General features: G+C 37.9%; 1 protein-coding gene across 1 annotated transcript in view; it reads right to left on the minus strand.

The window, feature by feature from the left end:
* The window catches only part of LOC124556249 (rho GTPase-activating protein 100F), a 280,318-nt gene extending 271,179 nt beyond the window's left edge, over window positions 1-9,139 (minus strand). Inside the window, exons 1-2 of the mRNA XM_047130237.1 lie at window positions 9,074-9,139; window positions 8,035-8,169 (exon numbers count right to left, since the gene is read on the minus strand). Coding sequence (XP_046986193.1) covers window positions 8,035-8,169; window positions 9,074-9,139 — 201 coding nt within the window. The remainder of the gene's footprint in view (window positions 1-8,034; window positions 8,170-9,073) is intronic.
* Window positions 9,140-17,128: the final 7,989 nt, after the last annotated feature.

Consider the following 17,128-nt stretch of genomic DNA (forward strand, 5'->3'; position numbering starts at 1 on the left):
GACATATGACCACATCTTCTAGATGTTTCACTTTTTTTGCCAGGGAGTGTAGTTTGGTCAGTGTGTAATGAACTGAATCACATTCGAAATCCTTTAATGATATCAGTAACTCCACTTCAGCATAATAATGTGGGGAGCATAGAATAGCGCAAAAGTCTTAAGCTAGAACTTGACAGTAAAAGATATATTAAATGAGTACCCACTGCTAGTAGTAGTAATATTGAGTTAATAGTATTTTTAAGAATGTTACACAAACTAAGTAGTGAAACCAATCAAAACTGTAATACTTTGAAGGGTGAAATGAGAGAGACCAGTCTACCAAATTCCATGCAAATGCATTAAGGCATATATCGGGCAGACTATACAGACAATCGAAGAAAGGTGCAAGGGACACAGGAGATGCACCAATCTTAAGCAACCCACAAAATCTGTGGTTGTAGAACATTACATGGCTATGGGATGCTGTGAAAAACATGTAGAAACAGAAGTGTTGATACAGACCTCATCATTTTGGGACTGCATTCTAAAGGAGGCTATTGAAACATGAGTGGCCAATGACATCATCAAAAGGCTGAGGATGTACTGTCAGTAAAGCATGGGACCCAACATTCAGCCATCTGAAGTCACAACGACTGCTGAGAGTGACTTCTGCACCCAACGGGGGCAGCAGAAGTACTGAGTTGCCACTCAGCATTCAGCAATTGCATCCTCCACGACTCCACCTGACACAGAGTGTGACTGGGTCCTGGGGGAATGGGTGGAGAGAAATAAAAGCATAAAGAAGGAAGTGTCACCAAAGATGATGGCAAGATACGCTGTCAAAATATCACATTACATAAATGAGTGCATGTGGCTGGACACCCAAGAACAAAACAAACAGTCAAAATATTAATAATTTCAAAGAAACTAATTAAAAATGTCAATAGTTTTAATCTTTCAAGATGGCATCCAAGTCTCACTCGAGCATTTGCTATGCCACTCCATGAGTGAGGCTTGAGAGCCATCTTGAAAGTATTAAATAAACCAGAAAATAAATGAAATCAGTTGTGGTGTTCATGATAAAATCAGTTTATCAAAAAACTGTTTGGAAAGCAAGTTAGAAATATCAATAAACTGTTTGGAAAGCGAGATACAAAATTTAATTAGAAATTTTGAACCTAATATAATTTTAGTCAGTGGTGGATGTCTGCCAAGGGCACAAAATGTAGATACTAGTTATAAGAAATGAATGTAGATTGTTGCTCTTTTATGCCAAATTAACTCAGGAAATAAGAACAGATTGTTTGAAAAATAAATTTGATTTGGAAGCCAAAATTGGGCAAGTTCAATCTCACTTATGTGGTAAAATAAAGAAAGATAATTAAAAGGCAGAGGTGAATATGTGCAAATTGTGACTGAAAGGGCTGAGAAAATTGCTAAAGCTCTAAACTGAAATTGTATTGTATGTTAACCGGGGGCCAAGAAATGATGGAGAGGCTCCGTCCCCACCACAGCCGCAGTGGTCCACAATCCCACGACTACTACCGCAGTCCACTTCACCCCTCAGCCACCCCACACCGAACCACTCTTTCAGGGTTATTGTGGGGTTTGGCCCCCGGTGGACCCCCCTCCCCCACCCCCCCCACCCAGGGAACGTCTCACACCAGACAAGTGTAACCCCTATGTTTGCGTGGTAGAGGAATGGTGGTGTATGTGTACGTGGAGAACTTTGTCTGCACAGCAATCGCTGACATAGTGTAGCTGAGGTGGAATATGGGGAACCAGCGTGTATTCACCGAGGCAGATGGAAAACTGCCTAACAACCATCCACAGATTGGCCGACTCACTGGACCTCGACACTAGTCCGCCGGCAGATTCATGCTGGGGACCAGGCGCTCCTTCCAAATCCGAAAAGCCGCACGTTAGACCACACAGCTAACTGGGCGGCCCAAAACTGAAATTACTTGTATCTGAAAGTAAAGTTTGGAATGTATCTCCTAGTGCATGAACTATTTCAGCTGGGATTACTTTTATTAAAAGCAAAAATTTCAGTCATTTTGAGCATTCTATAGCTGTTATAAGGGAGTTTATTATTTTGTCAAGCACCTGGCCTGAACAATGGGCAATCTCGTTTGTCAAAGGTTATTTAAGGGAGATGTGTACAGATGGGCCTCTAATATCACGTCCTCCTATACAAGAAAGTAATATATGTTGTTTAAGGGCATATTTTTGGAAGAATGTTGGCCAAACAATGAGCAATAATGTGTTCTGAGTGAATTTTAGGGAGGAAAAAGTTATGGTTACAGAAATCTTAAACTAAGTAATTTGGCCAATCCTGCATCATGAAAAGAGCATGGATTAAACATTGTGTCAATAATCTTGCAATTAGATAATAAATTATGACAGTAGCTGTTGTTTCCTGCACCCAGAAAAAAACATTAGCAAATTTCTAAATTACATATCAAGAATTGAAAGGAAAGAGAATAGTTCTTATAATTAGAAATGTAGGACCACAACAAAGAAAGGAGTGTAAAGTGAACAGAATAGGTATGCTGTAGCAAGAGAATGGTTTTGAGACTGACTGAATCAAGAGCCTAAGGAAGTCACATAACCAATCAGTTTCTAGAGAACTCAACATGTCATTCTTAATGGGACAAAATCAATAGATATAAAAGTAATTTTCAGTGTTCCCCATGGGAGTGTCAAAGGACTGCTAAAGTTCACAATATATATACAAATCATCTAGAGGATAATGTTGGTAGTTCTAGGGCTCACTTCATGGATGATGTTCTTCTTTATAGGAAGGTTGCAACACTAGAAGACTGTAGCAACATTCAGAAAGCCATGTGCCAGATTGAGGATTGGTGCAGGGGCTTGCAGTTGATTTTGAATGTAAATTAATGTAATGTATTGAGTATTAATAGATGAAGAGATCCTTTACTGTCTAATGTTGGTAGTGGTGTTAAATCACTGGAAACAGTAACGCGCATAAAACACTCAGGAGTAACTGTTCAGAGTAGCCCAAAGTGAAACATTCTCACACAACTAAATGCAGGAAAGGTCAATGTCAGAGTAAGATGCACCAGAATTGTCAGGACGTTTAGTCTAGTCACGAAGAAGGTTACTTACAAAACCTTCATTTCACCAACTCTTGAGTATTCATCCTCAGTCTTGGATTCTTATCAGGTCAAATATGTGCAGGCAGACATGATGCAGTGAAGAGCAGTGTGTTTTGTCCCAGAGACGTTTAGCAAGAATGAAGAGCATTATGGAGATGCTCAACAAAATCAAGCAGTAGACTCTACGGAGATTTTGTGTATCACAGAGACATTCAGTGCTGAAATCCTGAGAGCACATATTCCAGAAAGACTCAGGAAACATATTACTTCCTCCCTCATGCGTGTCACAAAATGAAGATGGTGAGAATATCAGAGAAGTTATAGGTCATACAGTGGCTTACTGACACTGATTTGTGCTACATATTGTTCACAAATGGAACAAGGAATGGGACAAATGAGAGTGATGCCAGAAGTACACTATGCCACACACCATAAGGTGGCTTATGAAGTGTAGATAAATGAATGTTCAGTTTCATTCAGAGGTGTGATAATTTTGAGATATTGTTTACAGAAAGGATGGAAATGAATGAATACAAATGAATGAATAAAAGTAAATGGATCTGCAATTTAGGTATTTGTCTAAGAATGTTGGCAACCATAATGCACAAGGGCCTAGGGTTAAAAAAAATTGGGTGACATTAAATGTGTAAATAGAATATCTAATGGAGAGCAACAGGATTTGAAAAGTGTATTACCATGGCATTGTACAGTGCTTTTAGATGAGCCAGGATTGGCAAGAGATTTTGAATTGAAACAGACAGGAGATAAAATCCCATGAGCCTTATTCTTTGCCTTTTTCCAAAAAAAAAAGATGAGTTGTGAATTATTGAGAGATCCACAGAAGGTATAATAATTCATTGCTATCAGTATAAAGAATGGTGATAAGGTTGATATAGGTGCAAGAAAATTACATGAAACAGTAAAATGAGAAAGTGATGTACCAAGAAGATTAGCTAAAATATTACGGAAATTTAATAGGACCATGTGGGGTACCTCATGTGATGTAACATATCGTTACTGGAACAATAAAGAGGAACGAGCATTCGTGGGATTTCTGCATGAAGGTATATGTTACCTTTTGTAATCCCACAGGATGTATCGATGGCTCACTCGGTATAATTATGCATATGTCTGGGGAGGTCACTAGGTGTGTCATGGAAGGATATATCTGTCAGTGCTAGGTCATGTGCAAAACCAGCTGCAGCAGATTTAAGGGCTTCTGCACTGCCAATGTTTATAGCAAGCTCTACAGAGAAGCCATTGACAAAGGCCCTGTGTTAGTTTTCTCCTGGACTTGTTGTTACCTACTGATGACATTTAGCTAGTACACAGATTTGAATGTATGCATAATATGGGACTGCATCTGATCATCATTCACTCAATCATTGAGTTTTCAGTGAACAAACATGGTGTGTGGAGGTACTGAGAGCACATGTTTTTAGCTGAGTGTTTCCCAGTAGAACCTACAAATAGTGTTCTCCAGCACAGGTGGTGAGTTATTCCACAAACATTCAGAGTACTGTATTGATCATGAAATATCCACCTCCAGTAGTCTTTTTTGTGTATATCGGATCAGTTAGGAACTATTACTTTCTGTAATTTAATTGTAAGTTGTCCTTAATAAAATCTGCAGACTTACAACATTACCAGTATTATTTTGTTTTATTTGGTCCTAAATTTATATTCTTATGTTAATGCATATGGGCTATGGATTAAGTGTTAGGGGAAGAAATTATTTAACAATGAAGTGTAAGGGGAAGACATTATTTAACAAAGTAATGGTGTATGTAGATGACACTTAAATAACTAGGGATACTTGGGAAAAACACTGCAAAACTTGAATTATGCATTGAAGGCAGTAGAGCATAGTGGCATGAATTTAAAACTGAGTAACTCAGAATTTGTTAGGAAAGACATTTCATTTATGTGTCACTTTTTTAATGAAAACAGAATGCAACAAGTTATGGAAAAGCTAAAAGCTGTTGAAGAATGAAAATAAATTAAAAATGGTATCTGGGTTATTTTTTTCTAGAATGTTTGTAACATTTTACAGTCATTCCTTGAATTATTTATTAAAGAAAATTGTGATGAAACCTTGGGCAGAGGAATGAGAGATGGTCTACAGTAAATTAAACAGTGAATTGATCAACAGTAACACATTATATCACTCAGACTTTTCACTGCCTTTTTAAATGTCTGCTGTTTCTATCCAATTTTTTGAATTATTTTACATAGTGTAAACAGAAAATGGAATTGTAGCTAAAGCCTTTTTTTCCACGTAGAACCTCACATTAATATGGGTGGCAGTATTATATGTCAGAGGAAGAAGCTCCATCCATCATGTATGGAATTCAAACATTTGAATGTTACAGTTACTGGAAATAGTAAGAGCCATTAAATGTTTAGGAGCTTACGTATGAAGTGATTTTTATAACTGATCAGGTACAAGATTTTCTGCCTATTTATGTAGAATTCATTACATTTGTGTATGTTCATGGTCAGCTGCCCATCCCAGACCAAGTGTCAATCATCTACATTTTACTACGGTATTTTGCACTGCAACAGCATGAACTATGAGAGAAATCTCATGAAGATAACAACATTATCCACTAGATCATTCATGTTATTCTGAACAGGAATGCTTTGCTTCTACATTATGGCCTTGCAGTACATTCGAAAATAATTTGAGGCATGATATTTGCTCTCCATTAAGAATGACATGGCATGTTCAGTTTCTTAAGGACTCTCTGATCCAGTCACAAAGCTGTACTGATATGCCACTTGCTCGTATCTTCTTTTTAGGCAACAATGAAGAACTGTATCAGATGCCTTCTGGAAGGCTAGGAAAATGACATAAACTTGACTGCTGGTATCTACTACCGGTGCAGTGAGCAATATAAATTGAGTTTCAGAAGACTGCTGTTTACAGAATCTATGTTGACTCTTGCAGAGGAGATTTTAAGCCCCCATGAAGGTCATAATATAAATTTTTTGAATCACTTTGAACGGTTCATTCCAACAGCCACATATGTGAAACTGCTGCTAGAAAAAAAGGAAGTTCTTTTGCATTATACCTGTAGAATCATATAGATATCTCATCAGGTTCTGTTGCCTTTTCTTTGTCGAGTGTGTTTTGTTTATTTTCTATTGTGTTGTTATTTATCTGAATATATGTTATTTTGGTGATTGTGAAACAACTGACAGGAGAAATCATAGTATGATGTTCCTCAGTGAAACAATTTTGAAAAACAGTATTTATTATTTCAGGCTTCTCTTTGTTATTCTCCTTTTTGGTGCCAGTACAGTCACTGAGAGTTGGGATAAATGGGTTTGATCAGTTTATTGCCTTAATGTGAGACAAAACTTTCCTAGGATTTTTTGTCAGATTAGCAGATGGAATTTAACTTTTGAATTCATTGAATGCATTCCACATGGCTCTCCATACATTCATTACATTCATTTGGATTTCAACCCCTGCCCCACTTCTTTTTTAAAAAAGAAAAAAAGAACAAGGATTTGACTATATTAAAACTGTGGTTATATTTGCTTTTCTTTTGAATGAACTTTCTTTTTGGACTGTTGAACTATGGTAGCTCTTCCCCACCTTTCACAACTTTCTTCATCACATACAAGTCTAAGACATATTGTATGAACTATTGAATTTTGTCCATTTATACTCAATATTTTCAGTCCCAGAGGTGAATATCTTATATTATCTGCTCAGTTAAACTGATATCTGTCTCTTGATGTGCTAACTAAGCAGAGATATGTTCCTATATTGCTTACAATTTTTACCGACACCTGTAGTTGGTGATGCTGCAACAGTGTTACGATCATCAATTTCCTGCCCTGCATCAACTGCATCAAAAAGTTCAGTCCTGTTTGTAACTTGGAGATCTAGGATGTTTCCCTCAAAAGCTGGTTCTCTTAAGGTAATTTTCAGGCAAGGCATTTTGAACAACATTACGTGAATACCTTTTCCTACCACCCAAATCACTTGAGTCTATTACTGAGAGGTAAAAAGAAATGTGTGTTAATTATATTATGCATTAATTAAAATTGTGTTAGTATAAAAAGTATGAAATGAACTTTTTTAAATATATATGCTTCAATCTAGAATCTGTATAGAACAATGAAAGAAAGTGGAGGGTGAGTTATCAAACAATATTGTCAGTAGCATCAAGTAATGCTCTGTAAGTAAATGAGATGTAGCAGTTTGAATTATGAATAGCACTTGCCACTCAGTGTAAAGTAGTCTGTAACAGCTTGGTAAAAGTCTTTGTAATGTCCCTCACCAGAATTCTGCATAAGAATTACGTGGCAGTAAATTAATATTTTTGTATGAACTGTAACTGTTACAGTGAATTAGGTTTTGGACAGTTATCCATCAATACACCCATTATACAATAAATGCAGTAAAAGGAAATGGTTATGGAAAGCTTCACCATAAACTGAGAAACTTATTAAAATGATGAAATTAGAACAGTAATTGAACGGCAAATTGCAGAGCATTATGAATCTGAAACATTACTAATCATACAATCCATATACTATTAGGACCCATGTGGTTTTGTGTGTAGGCCTGCTCTTTTCCTAATTCTCAGGCTTCTTTATTTCAAAAATCATGTGTGTACCTTTATTTAAGGGCTGTAACATCATCATACTTCAGAAATAAATGAAAAGCAAAATGTGTTAACAGGATTCTGTGCAATTTAAAAAACTTATTATTGACACAAATCACTTTGTTTTTTTGTCATGTTATCTCTCTGTTGGACTACAATGATTTTAAAAAATATATCAGCTTCTCTGTGTTTCAGTGTTATTCACAGTTTCCAGGTGCAAATTCTTCTAGCAATTTCGCCCTTTATAGTTGGCTAAAAGTACAAATATATTCTTAGAAATAATATTTTCAACTTCTTTGGCCATGAACTTTTACCTTTCTAAAATCTCCTTGCACAACCATGGGTGGTGGCTCCTTAGGTCGGACTCCTGCTGCCATGGCCGCACCAGACACTTGTGATGCCTGGCGCCGTGGGCTCGTGGCCATCTCGCCCGTTGACTCCCGACCCTCCTGCAAGAGTATAATTCATAAGAATGATGATCATCACTGTATGCTGTTACTATACTGGTTTTGACAGTAAAGTTGATGGATACGTCATGAAAATTTCTTCAGCTCCAGAAGAGCACAGCCAATAGAATATTTGTGTAAAATTAATAAGTCAGAATTAAAAATTATAGGAAACATATAGAAAATTCCTACCTAATGGACTAGTGGAATGATTAAAGATAGTCATATTCATATAGTGGAGGTATAAACACACAAACAAGATTTGAATGTAGGTAGTCCAGATTACAAACTTGCGCTCTTCTTCAGGGCAGTCTAAATATAGTTAATGGATTCTGCAGTGCACACACACACACACACACACACACACACACACACACACACAAGACAGAACAGAAGCCAAGAAGGAGGCAATTAGGAAAATAATGTAGAGGAGGTTCTATTGAGCTACAAATGTAATTAAAGTTATGAAAAATAAGAGGAATAGAGGAAGAATTGGATGAGAACAGGAATATATATGAGGATAGGAGACAGACTAGTGCAGAGTGAGGTTACTTTGTCTCCTGAATGCTTTGTATATGCATGTCATCAGCCGTGTGCCTTTGAAAGCAAATACCATATATACACTGCTTGCCATTGAAATTGCAACACCAGAAAGCACAGCAAATTATAAAATCTTACTTATTGTACATCTACAATACAATAATAGGAATACAAGATTAAGTATGTAGCTATATTGTGTCTGAAATATAGTACTCAGAGCTGCCACCTCTTGGAACAACATTGGTCCTAACCAGACTGTACATCAAAGCAAATTTAGCTTGGATAACAGATGCAAGTGTGGCACTCCATGCTGCTTCAACCCTGTGCCAGTGTCCATCAGATGTGGTGGCATGCCGGTCTCTCACACATAAGTCAGATGTAGTATTGGGGGAGTATAATCACTAATAGATCTAAGATACAACCTGTCAGACATCATACCCCACAAGTTTTGTGGGTCCACGGTCCACATGCATGCCAGGTGTTTTGTTTCTTCAATTCTGATGATGAGCTCTTTCATGTCATCAACCTGAGCATTGCCAAGTCACAATAAAAACAAAGTATCAGTTGCTGTTTCAGTTTCTTGAGCATGGATCAGGAAAAATAGTATGAAACCTGTAGTCTTGGTTTGTAATGTTTTATGCAAATGTCACATTTGGCAGTATCATATCTCAGTCTTTCTGTTTATATATAATTTTATATTATACAGCACCATGTGAAATGTTTTCTGAATGTGGGAAAGTGTTTTAGTCACTGATATCACAAACAATTTCATGATATAACACTGTCCACACAATGACAACTGTCCACTGCTTGCAGACAAATGTCTTCACAGAACATTTCCCATACTTAGGGCAACACTTTTTATGATTAATGTTCACAATTTCTCACAATATGTTAATCAGAAACTTAAAACATTTGCTGATGACAGTATCTGTTCAGCTGAGATAAAGAATTAGCTTGAAATGTGATGATCTCTGGAGCTTCAGCAGTTGGGACAGCTTTGCTGATACTGGCCTTTCATTCCAATTTTGCCAACTTGAGTAACCTCTCCGATTGGTCAATTGCAATCTTTTGAAATGCAGCAACTGGAGGAGAACATTATACCAGGTGTCCTGGGTGGAACTGAGCCACATGATTTTGTCATTGGCTGTCTCAACAGTGGCTTACATAAAGTCTGATAGATGGATACCGGCCTGGCAAATGTACCTGCTTCTGGATGTGTTGATGGTCTTTGCAAAGCTCCAATGACCTGATGACAGTGTTCAATAAAAATATTTCATTACTGCTGGCCATAAATTACTTGAGGTGATGAGCAACCATTGTCATCCCATTACAGTTTTCCATACATTAATCCAATTTCCCTTTTAACAGTTCCTTCTGTAAGTCCTCTATGGTCTTCAGTACTGCTGGATCTTTCAATTGTTCAACTATAACATTCATTAGTTGAGTGATGATTGATAAGATTGTTGTTGTTGTGGTCTTTAGTCCAGAGACTGGTTTGATGCCACTCTCCATGCTACTCTATCCTCAGCAAGCCTCTTCATTTCTGAGTAACTACTGCAACCTACATCCTTCTGAATCTCCTTAGTGTATTTGTCTCTTGGTCACCCTCTACGATTTTCACCCTCCTCACTTCTCTTCAATACTAAATTGGTGATCTCTTGATGCCTCAAAACATATCCCTTCGTCTAGTCAAGTTCTTCTTCTCAATTCTATACAGTACCTCCTCATTAGTTATGCGATCTACCAATCTAATCTTCAGCATTCTTCAGTAGCACCACATTTTGAAAGCATCTATTCTCTTCTTGTCTAAACTATTTATCACCCATGTTTCAGTTACATACATGGCTACACTCCATACAAATACTTCCAGAAAAGGCTGCTTCTCTTTCATGTCCCTCAACTCTTATAGCGGCCATCTGGTTTCTGTAAAAATTGTAAATAGGCTTTCGCTCCCTGTATTTGACCACTGCCCAGTTGAGAATTTGAAAGAGAGTATTCCCCCCCCCCCCCATGAACCATGGACCTTGCCATTGGTGGGGAGGCTTGCATGCCTCAGCAATACAGATGGCTGTACCGTAGGTGCAACCACAACGGAGGGGTATCTGTTGAGAGGCCAGACAAACGTGTGGTTCCTGAAGAGGGGCAGCAGCCTTTTTAGTAGTTGCAGGGGCAACAGTCTGGATGACTGACTGATCTGGCCGTGTAACACTAACCAAAATGGCCTTGCTGTGCTGGTACTGTGAACGGCTGAAAGCAAGGGGAAACTACAGCCGTAATTTTTCCCGAGGGCATGTAGCTTTACTGTATGGTTAAATGATGATGGCATTCTCTCGCTTAAAACATTCTGGCGGTAAAATAGTCCCCCATTTGGATCTCTGGGCGGGGAATACTCAGGAGGCTGTCGTTAACAGGAGAAAGAAAACTGGCGTTCTACAGATCGGAGTGTGGAATGTCAGATCCCTTAATCGGGCAGGTAGGTTAGAAAATTTAAAAAGGGAAATGGATAGATTAAAGTTAGATATAGTGGGAATTAGTTAAGTCCGGTGGCAGGAGGAACAAGACTTTTGGTCAGGTGAATACAGGGTTATAAATACAAAATCAAATAGGGGTAATGCAGGAGTAGGTTTAATAATGAATAAAAAAATAGGAGTGCGGGTAAGCTACTACAAACAGCATAGTGGATGCATTATTGTGGCCAAGATAAGACACGAAGCCCACGCCTGCTACAGTAGTACAAGTTTATATGCCAACTAGGTCTGCAGATGATGAAGAAATTGATGAAATGTATGATGAGATAAAAGAAATTATTCAGGTAGTGAAGGGAGACGAAAATTTAATAGTCATGGGTGACTGGAATTTGAGAGTAGGAAAAGGGAGAGAAGGAAACATAGTAGGTGAATATGGATTGGGGGTAAGAAATGAAAGAGGAAGCCGTCTGGTAGAATTTTGCACAGAGCATAACTTAATCATAGCTAACACTTGGTTCAAGAATCATAAAAGAAGGTTGTATACATGGAAGGATCCTGGAGATACTAGAAGGTATCAGATAGATTATATAATGGTAAGACAGAGATTTAGGAACCAGGTTTTAAATTGTAAGATATTTCCAGGGACGGATGTGGACTCTGACCACAATCTGTTGGTTATGAACTGTAGATTAAAACTGAAGAAACTGCAAAAAAATGTGGGAATTTAAGGAGATAGGACCTGGATAAACTGACTAAACTAGAGGTTGTACGGAGTTTCAGGGAGAGCATAAGGGAACAATTGACAGGAATGGGGGAAAGAAATACAGTAGAAGAAGAATGGGTAACTCTGTGGGATGAAGTAGTGAAGGCAGCAGAGGATCAAGTAGGTAAAAAGATGAGGGCTAGTAGAAATCCTTGGGTAACAGAAGAAACATTGAATTTAACTGATGAAAGGAGAAAATATAAAAATGCAGTAAATGAAGCAGGCAAAAAAGAATACAAACATCTCAAAAATGAGATCAACAGGAAGTGCAAAATGGCTAAGCAGGGATGGCTAGGGGACAAATGTAAGGATGTAGAGGATTATCTCATTAGGGGCAAGATAGATACCGCCTACAGGAAAATTAAAGAGACCTTTGGAGAAAAGAGAACCACTTGTATGAATATCAAGAGCTCAGATGGAAACCCAGTTCTAAGCAAAGAAGGGAAAGCAGAAAGGTGGAAGGAGTATATAGAGGGTCTATACAAGGGCGATGTACTTGAGGACAATATTATGGAAATGGAAGAGGACGTAGATGAAGATGAAATGGGAGATACGATACTGCCTGAAGAGTTTGACAGAATACTGAAAGACATGAGTCGAAACAAGGCCCCAGGGGTAGACAACATTCCATTAGAACTACTGACGGCCTTGGGAGAGCCAGTACTGACAAAACTCTACCATTTAGTGAGCAAGATGTATGAGACAGGCGAAATACCCTCAGACTTAAAGAAGAATATAATAATTCCAATCACAAAGAGAGCAGGTGTCGACAGATGTGAAAATTACCGAACTATCAGTTTAATAAGTCACAGCTGCAAAATACTGACACGAATTCTTTACAGATGAATGGAAAAACTGGTAGAAGCTGACCTCGGGGAAGATCAGTTTGGATTCCGTAGAAATATTGGAACACGTGAAGCAATACTGACCTTACGACTTATCTTAGAAGAAAGATTAAGGAAAGGCAAACCTACGTTTCTAGCATTTGTAGACTTAGAGAAAGCTTTTGACAATGGCAACTGGACTACTCTCTTTCAAACTCTAAAGGTGGCAGGGGTAAAATACAGGGAGCGAAAGGCTATTTACAATTTGTACAGAAACCAGATGGCAGTTATAAGAGTCGAGGGTCATGAAAGGGAAGCAGTCTCCAAGTCTACAAATACTAGAAATGTAGGTTTGCCTTTCCTTAACCTATCTTCTAAGTCAATATTGACTCGCATGTTCCAACATATCTATGGAACCCAAACTGATCTCCCCCAAGGTCAGCCTCTATCAGTTTTTCCATTTATCTGTAAGGAACTCGTGTCAGTATTTTGCAACCGTGACTTATTAAACTGGTAGTTTGGTAATTTTCGCACCTGTGAACACCTGCTTTCTTTGGGACTGGAATTATTATACTCTTTTTGAAGTATGAAGATATTTCGTTTGTCTCATACATCTTGCTCACTAAGGCTACCAGTAGTTATAATGGAATGTTGTCTACTCCCGGAGCCTTGTTTCGACTTAGTTGTTTCAGACCACTGTCAAAATCTTTACGCAGTATCACATCTCTGCTTACATCTTCATCTATTTCCATAATATTGCCCTCAAGTGCATTGCCCTTGTACAGACCCTCTATATACTCCTTCCACCTTTCTGCTTTCCCTTATTTGATTAGGACTGGTTTTCCATCTGAGCACTTGCTGTTCATACAGGTGGCTGTCTTTTCTCCATGGGTCTCTTTAAGCTTCCTGTTGGCAGTATCTATCTTACCCCTAGTGACATATGCTTCTATATCCTTACATCTGTCCTCTAACCATCCCTGCTTAGCCATTTTGCACTTCCTGTCAATCACATTTTTGAGACGTTTGTATTCATTTACTGCATTTTTATATATTCTCCTTTCATCAATTAAATTAAATATATCTCTTTTTTCTACTAGCTCTAGTCTTTTTACCTACTTGATCCTCTGCTGCCTTCACTATTTCATCCCTCAAAGCTACCCAGTCTCCTTCTACTGTATTTCTTTCCCTTGTTCTTGTCAACTGTTCCCTAGTGCACTCTCTAAAACTCTCTACAACCTCTGGTTCTTCCAGTTTATCCAGGTCCCATCTCCTTAAATTTCTACCTTTTTGCAGTTTCTTCAGTTTTAATCTACAGTTCATAGCCAATAAATTGTGGTCTGAGTCCACATGTGCCCCTGGAATGTCTCATGCAGTAAAACCTGGTTTCTAAATCTCTATCTCACCATTATATAATCTATCTGAAACCTTCTAGTGTCTCCAGGCTTCTTCCACATATACAACCTTCTTTCATGATTCTTAAACCAAGAGTTAGCTATGATTAAGTTATGTTCTGTGCGAAATTCTACCAGGCAGCTTCCTCCTTCATTCCTTACCCATACCATCAGTGTATTCCATCTCAGCATTCTCATCAAAAAGTGACAGAAGTGATGAACATTTCATATTGACGGGATGTTAAATACTTATCTCCTCCTCCTCCTCCTCCATGAGCATTTCAATGGTTCCACAAGGATATAGAAAGATCTCCTTTTATCCCCCTGCAGCAGGTCTTGTATTGGCCATGCCTAGCAGTTGAAATCCTTTGTGAAGCATCTGTAATAGGAGCACATTACGAGGAAGCCCCTCACATCACAACGCATAGTGGAAATGGAAAATCTGTTATGGCCTTTACTTTCTAAGGATCAGAATAGACTCCATTTTAGTTGTCTTCGTGATTCAGGAATTTTATTTTCTGCGTGACAAAGAGGTACACTCCCTCCCAGCATGTCCCCTTCCTCCCCACTGCATGAGTGTGACATCATAAGTACTGCACTAGGATGTGTCTGTATGCTTAGTCAGAAAGATCTCAGATGAATCAATACTTGTTATCAATTTAGGAGACATAACTAGAAGTGATGTCATGATTACAAAAGAGGGTACTGTGTTAAGATATGTACATGTGCTTAGTCAGCAAGATAACAGACAAGTCAAGATTTGCTGATGCATGAGATGACAAACTTTTGTACTGCAAGATAAAGTTATATCCTAGTATGGGTCACTATAATGTTTGCTTACCTGTAACTGAATATGAAATGGTGATGTATGGGTCAGTTTGTTACATTTTCATTGGGGTTAGTTGTTTGATGCTTATCTGTAAATGAATATAAAATGGTGGCATATTGGGTAATTTCTTACAATTTCATTGGGGCTAGTTGTTTGAAACTTATCTGTAACTGAATATAAAATTATGCTGTATGGGGCAATTGGTTACAACTGTGTTTGATGTTTATCTGTAACCCAACATAAAAAAAGTGTGGGGCAATTTGTTGCAATTTTGTTGGGGGTAGTTGTTTGTGAATATACAGCAGCAACATATGGGGTAATTTGTTACATTTCTGGTTGAGAATTATTTGTAAGCAAATATAAATGGTTGAAGTATGGGGTAATTTGTTAATGCAGACCATTTTTTTGATCTCTTTAAAGTATGGTACTATGATCAAAGTACTGTCATCAATGATTGCACTTTAAACTACAACTTATATCACTACCACCACATGTATTTTGGACTGATGTATAAGAAATATTTATGTAATTTTATAAATAATAAAGACTATTTTATTTTGGTGAAAATATTGAATTTTCATATGTCGCACTACCCTGCGTGCGGAATTGGGTCCATCATTGTCTCTGAAAGAAGCTATGATATTGTATTTGGTGCTTTTTGAAGCTACATTTGTGTAATGCAGTTTAAGTGTAAAACCACAATAAAAATCTCTCCAAAACACACCATTTTTAGTATGATTTATTGTGCAAAAGTGTCAAGAAATGTGATGTCAGTGTATAAACATGTGATAGATATTGGTATTATTTAAAAGTTGATTATGGAAATACAGTCTGTAAACTTTTTTTTTTTTTTTTTTTTTTTTTTTTTTTTTTTTTTTTTTTTTTTTTTTAAGAGAAAGCTTGTTTTTGTAAACCACTGGATCATAACTATTGGTACGTCCAATATCAACAGTAATAAAACTATATTAACCAATCAATAATGTCTATCATATTTTGCTCGAGTAGAACTTGATATATTATCAGCTTGCCCCTAAAATGGTACTTGGACAGGTGATGAAAGTTCGATTTTGTATCACCAGTAACATTGCCCCAGATGACTGGTCTGGGTAAGGCATTGAAATATTGTGCATCAAATGGGTCAACAACTCACCAGAACATGTGGAAGGACATCATTAATCAGTCGTACTGAGAAAACCTAAGAGATCAAATCACTCTACAGAGAGATGATCCACAATGAACATAAGTTGGATAACCTCTACGGAAAGAAAGACTGTCTTCTTAGTACCCTTACACTCCTAACAAGGTGTCGAGATGAACAACTTGTACCTACGGTACATTCGCCAAAATCAAACACCACATTAACAAACCAGTGGCAAATAGGATTACGTGCAGGGCAAGCCTGGCTCTAGTACGAAAGAGCAATCGAGAAACCTGACAAATGCTAGATGTCACTTCAAAAGAGCTTCATCATCTCCATCTTTACACGGTGGCTAAACTCTCTGCAGATTCTTGCGAATGGGTTGAGTATACGATATGGTCACAGGCAAAATCAATGCAGCTGAAAACGTCTGCAAGCCAGACAGCAAAATGCCAACGCTTTTACAAAAAACCAATACAAGAAGCAGGGAGCTGTACTGTAATGAATATCTCTGACAAATATATGGGCAATGAACATCCTTGCTAAATGGCTAAATGTCGCGCCCACTCCAAAAATACTACCAATAGCAGATTACATCGGCTTCGTTGAGCACGTTGTAGCTCCTCTCTCACCAGAAACATCAGAAGATGTTTGCAACGACCTATATAGAGCACTCAGCAAGGCACCAATGCTGAGATCTAAAATCTCCAAAGGAGGACCAGTGCCAGTGAAAACTCTGCGAAAGGACAAGGAAACTGTAGTTCTGCCCGCTGACAAAGGCAACACTATGGTCCTAACATCACGTGTGGTCTATATTAAGAGTTTCGATCTTTTGAGTGACATACAGAAAGATAGCTGTCAGTCCTACGAATAAAACGGAGAGGAAGATGATAACTATTTTCATTGGGTCAGGATTGCCATGTAACAACATTAAAGGGGCTTGAAACACGAGCAGCTAATAAGGGAACATGACCAACTTGACCTCATATTTTAAGGTCAAAAAAGC

Source organism: Schistocerca americana, chromosome X (assembly GCF_021461395.2).
Source record: "Schistocerca americana isolate TAMUIC-IGC-003095 chromosome X, iqSchAmer2.1, whole genome shotgun sequence".
Taxonomy (NCBI): Eukaryota; Metazoa; Arthropoda; class Insecta; order Orthoptera; family Acrididae; genus Schistocerca; species Schistocerca americana.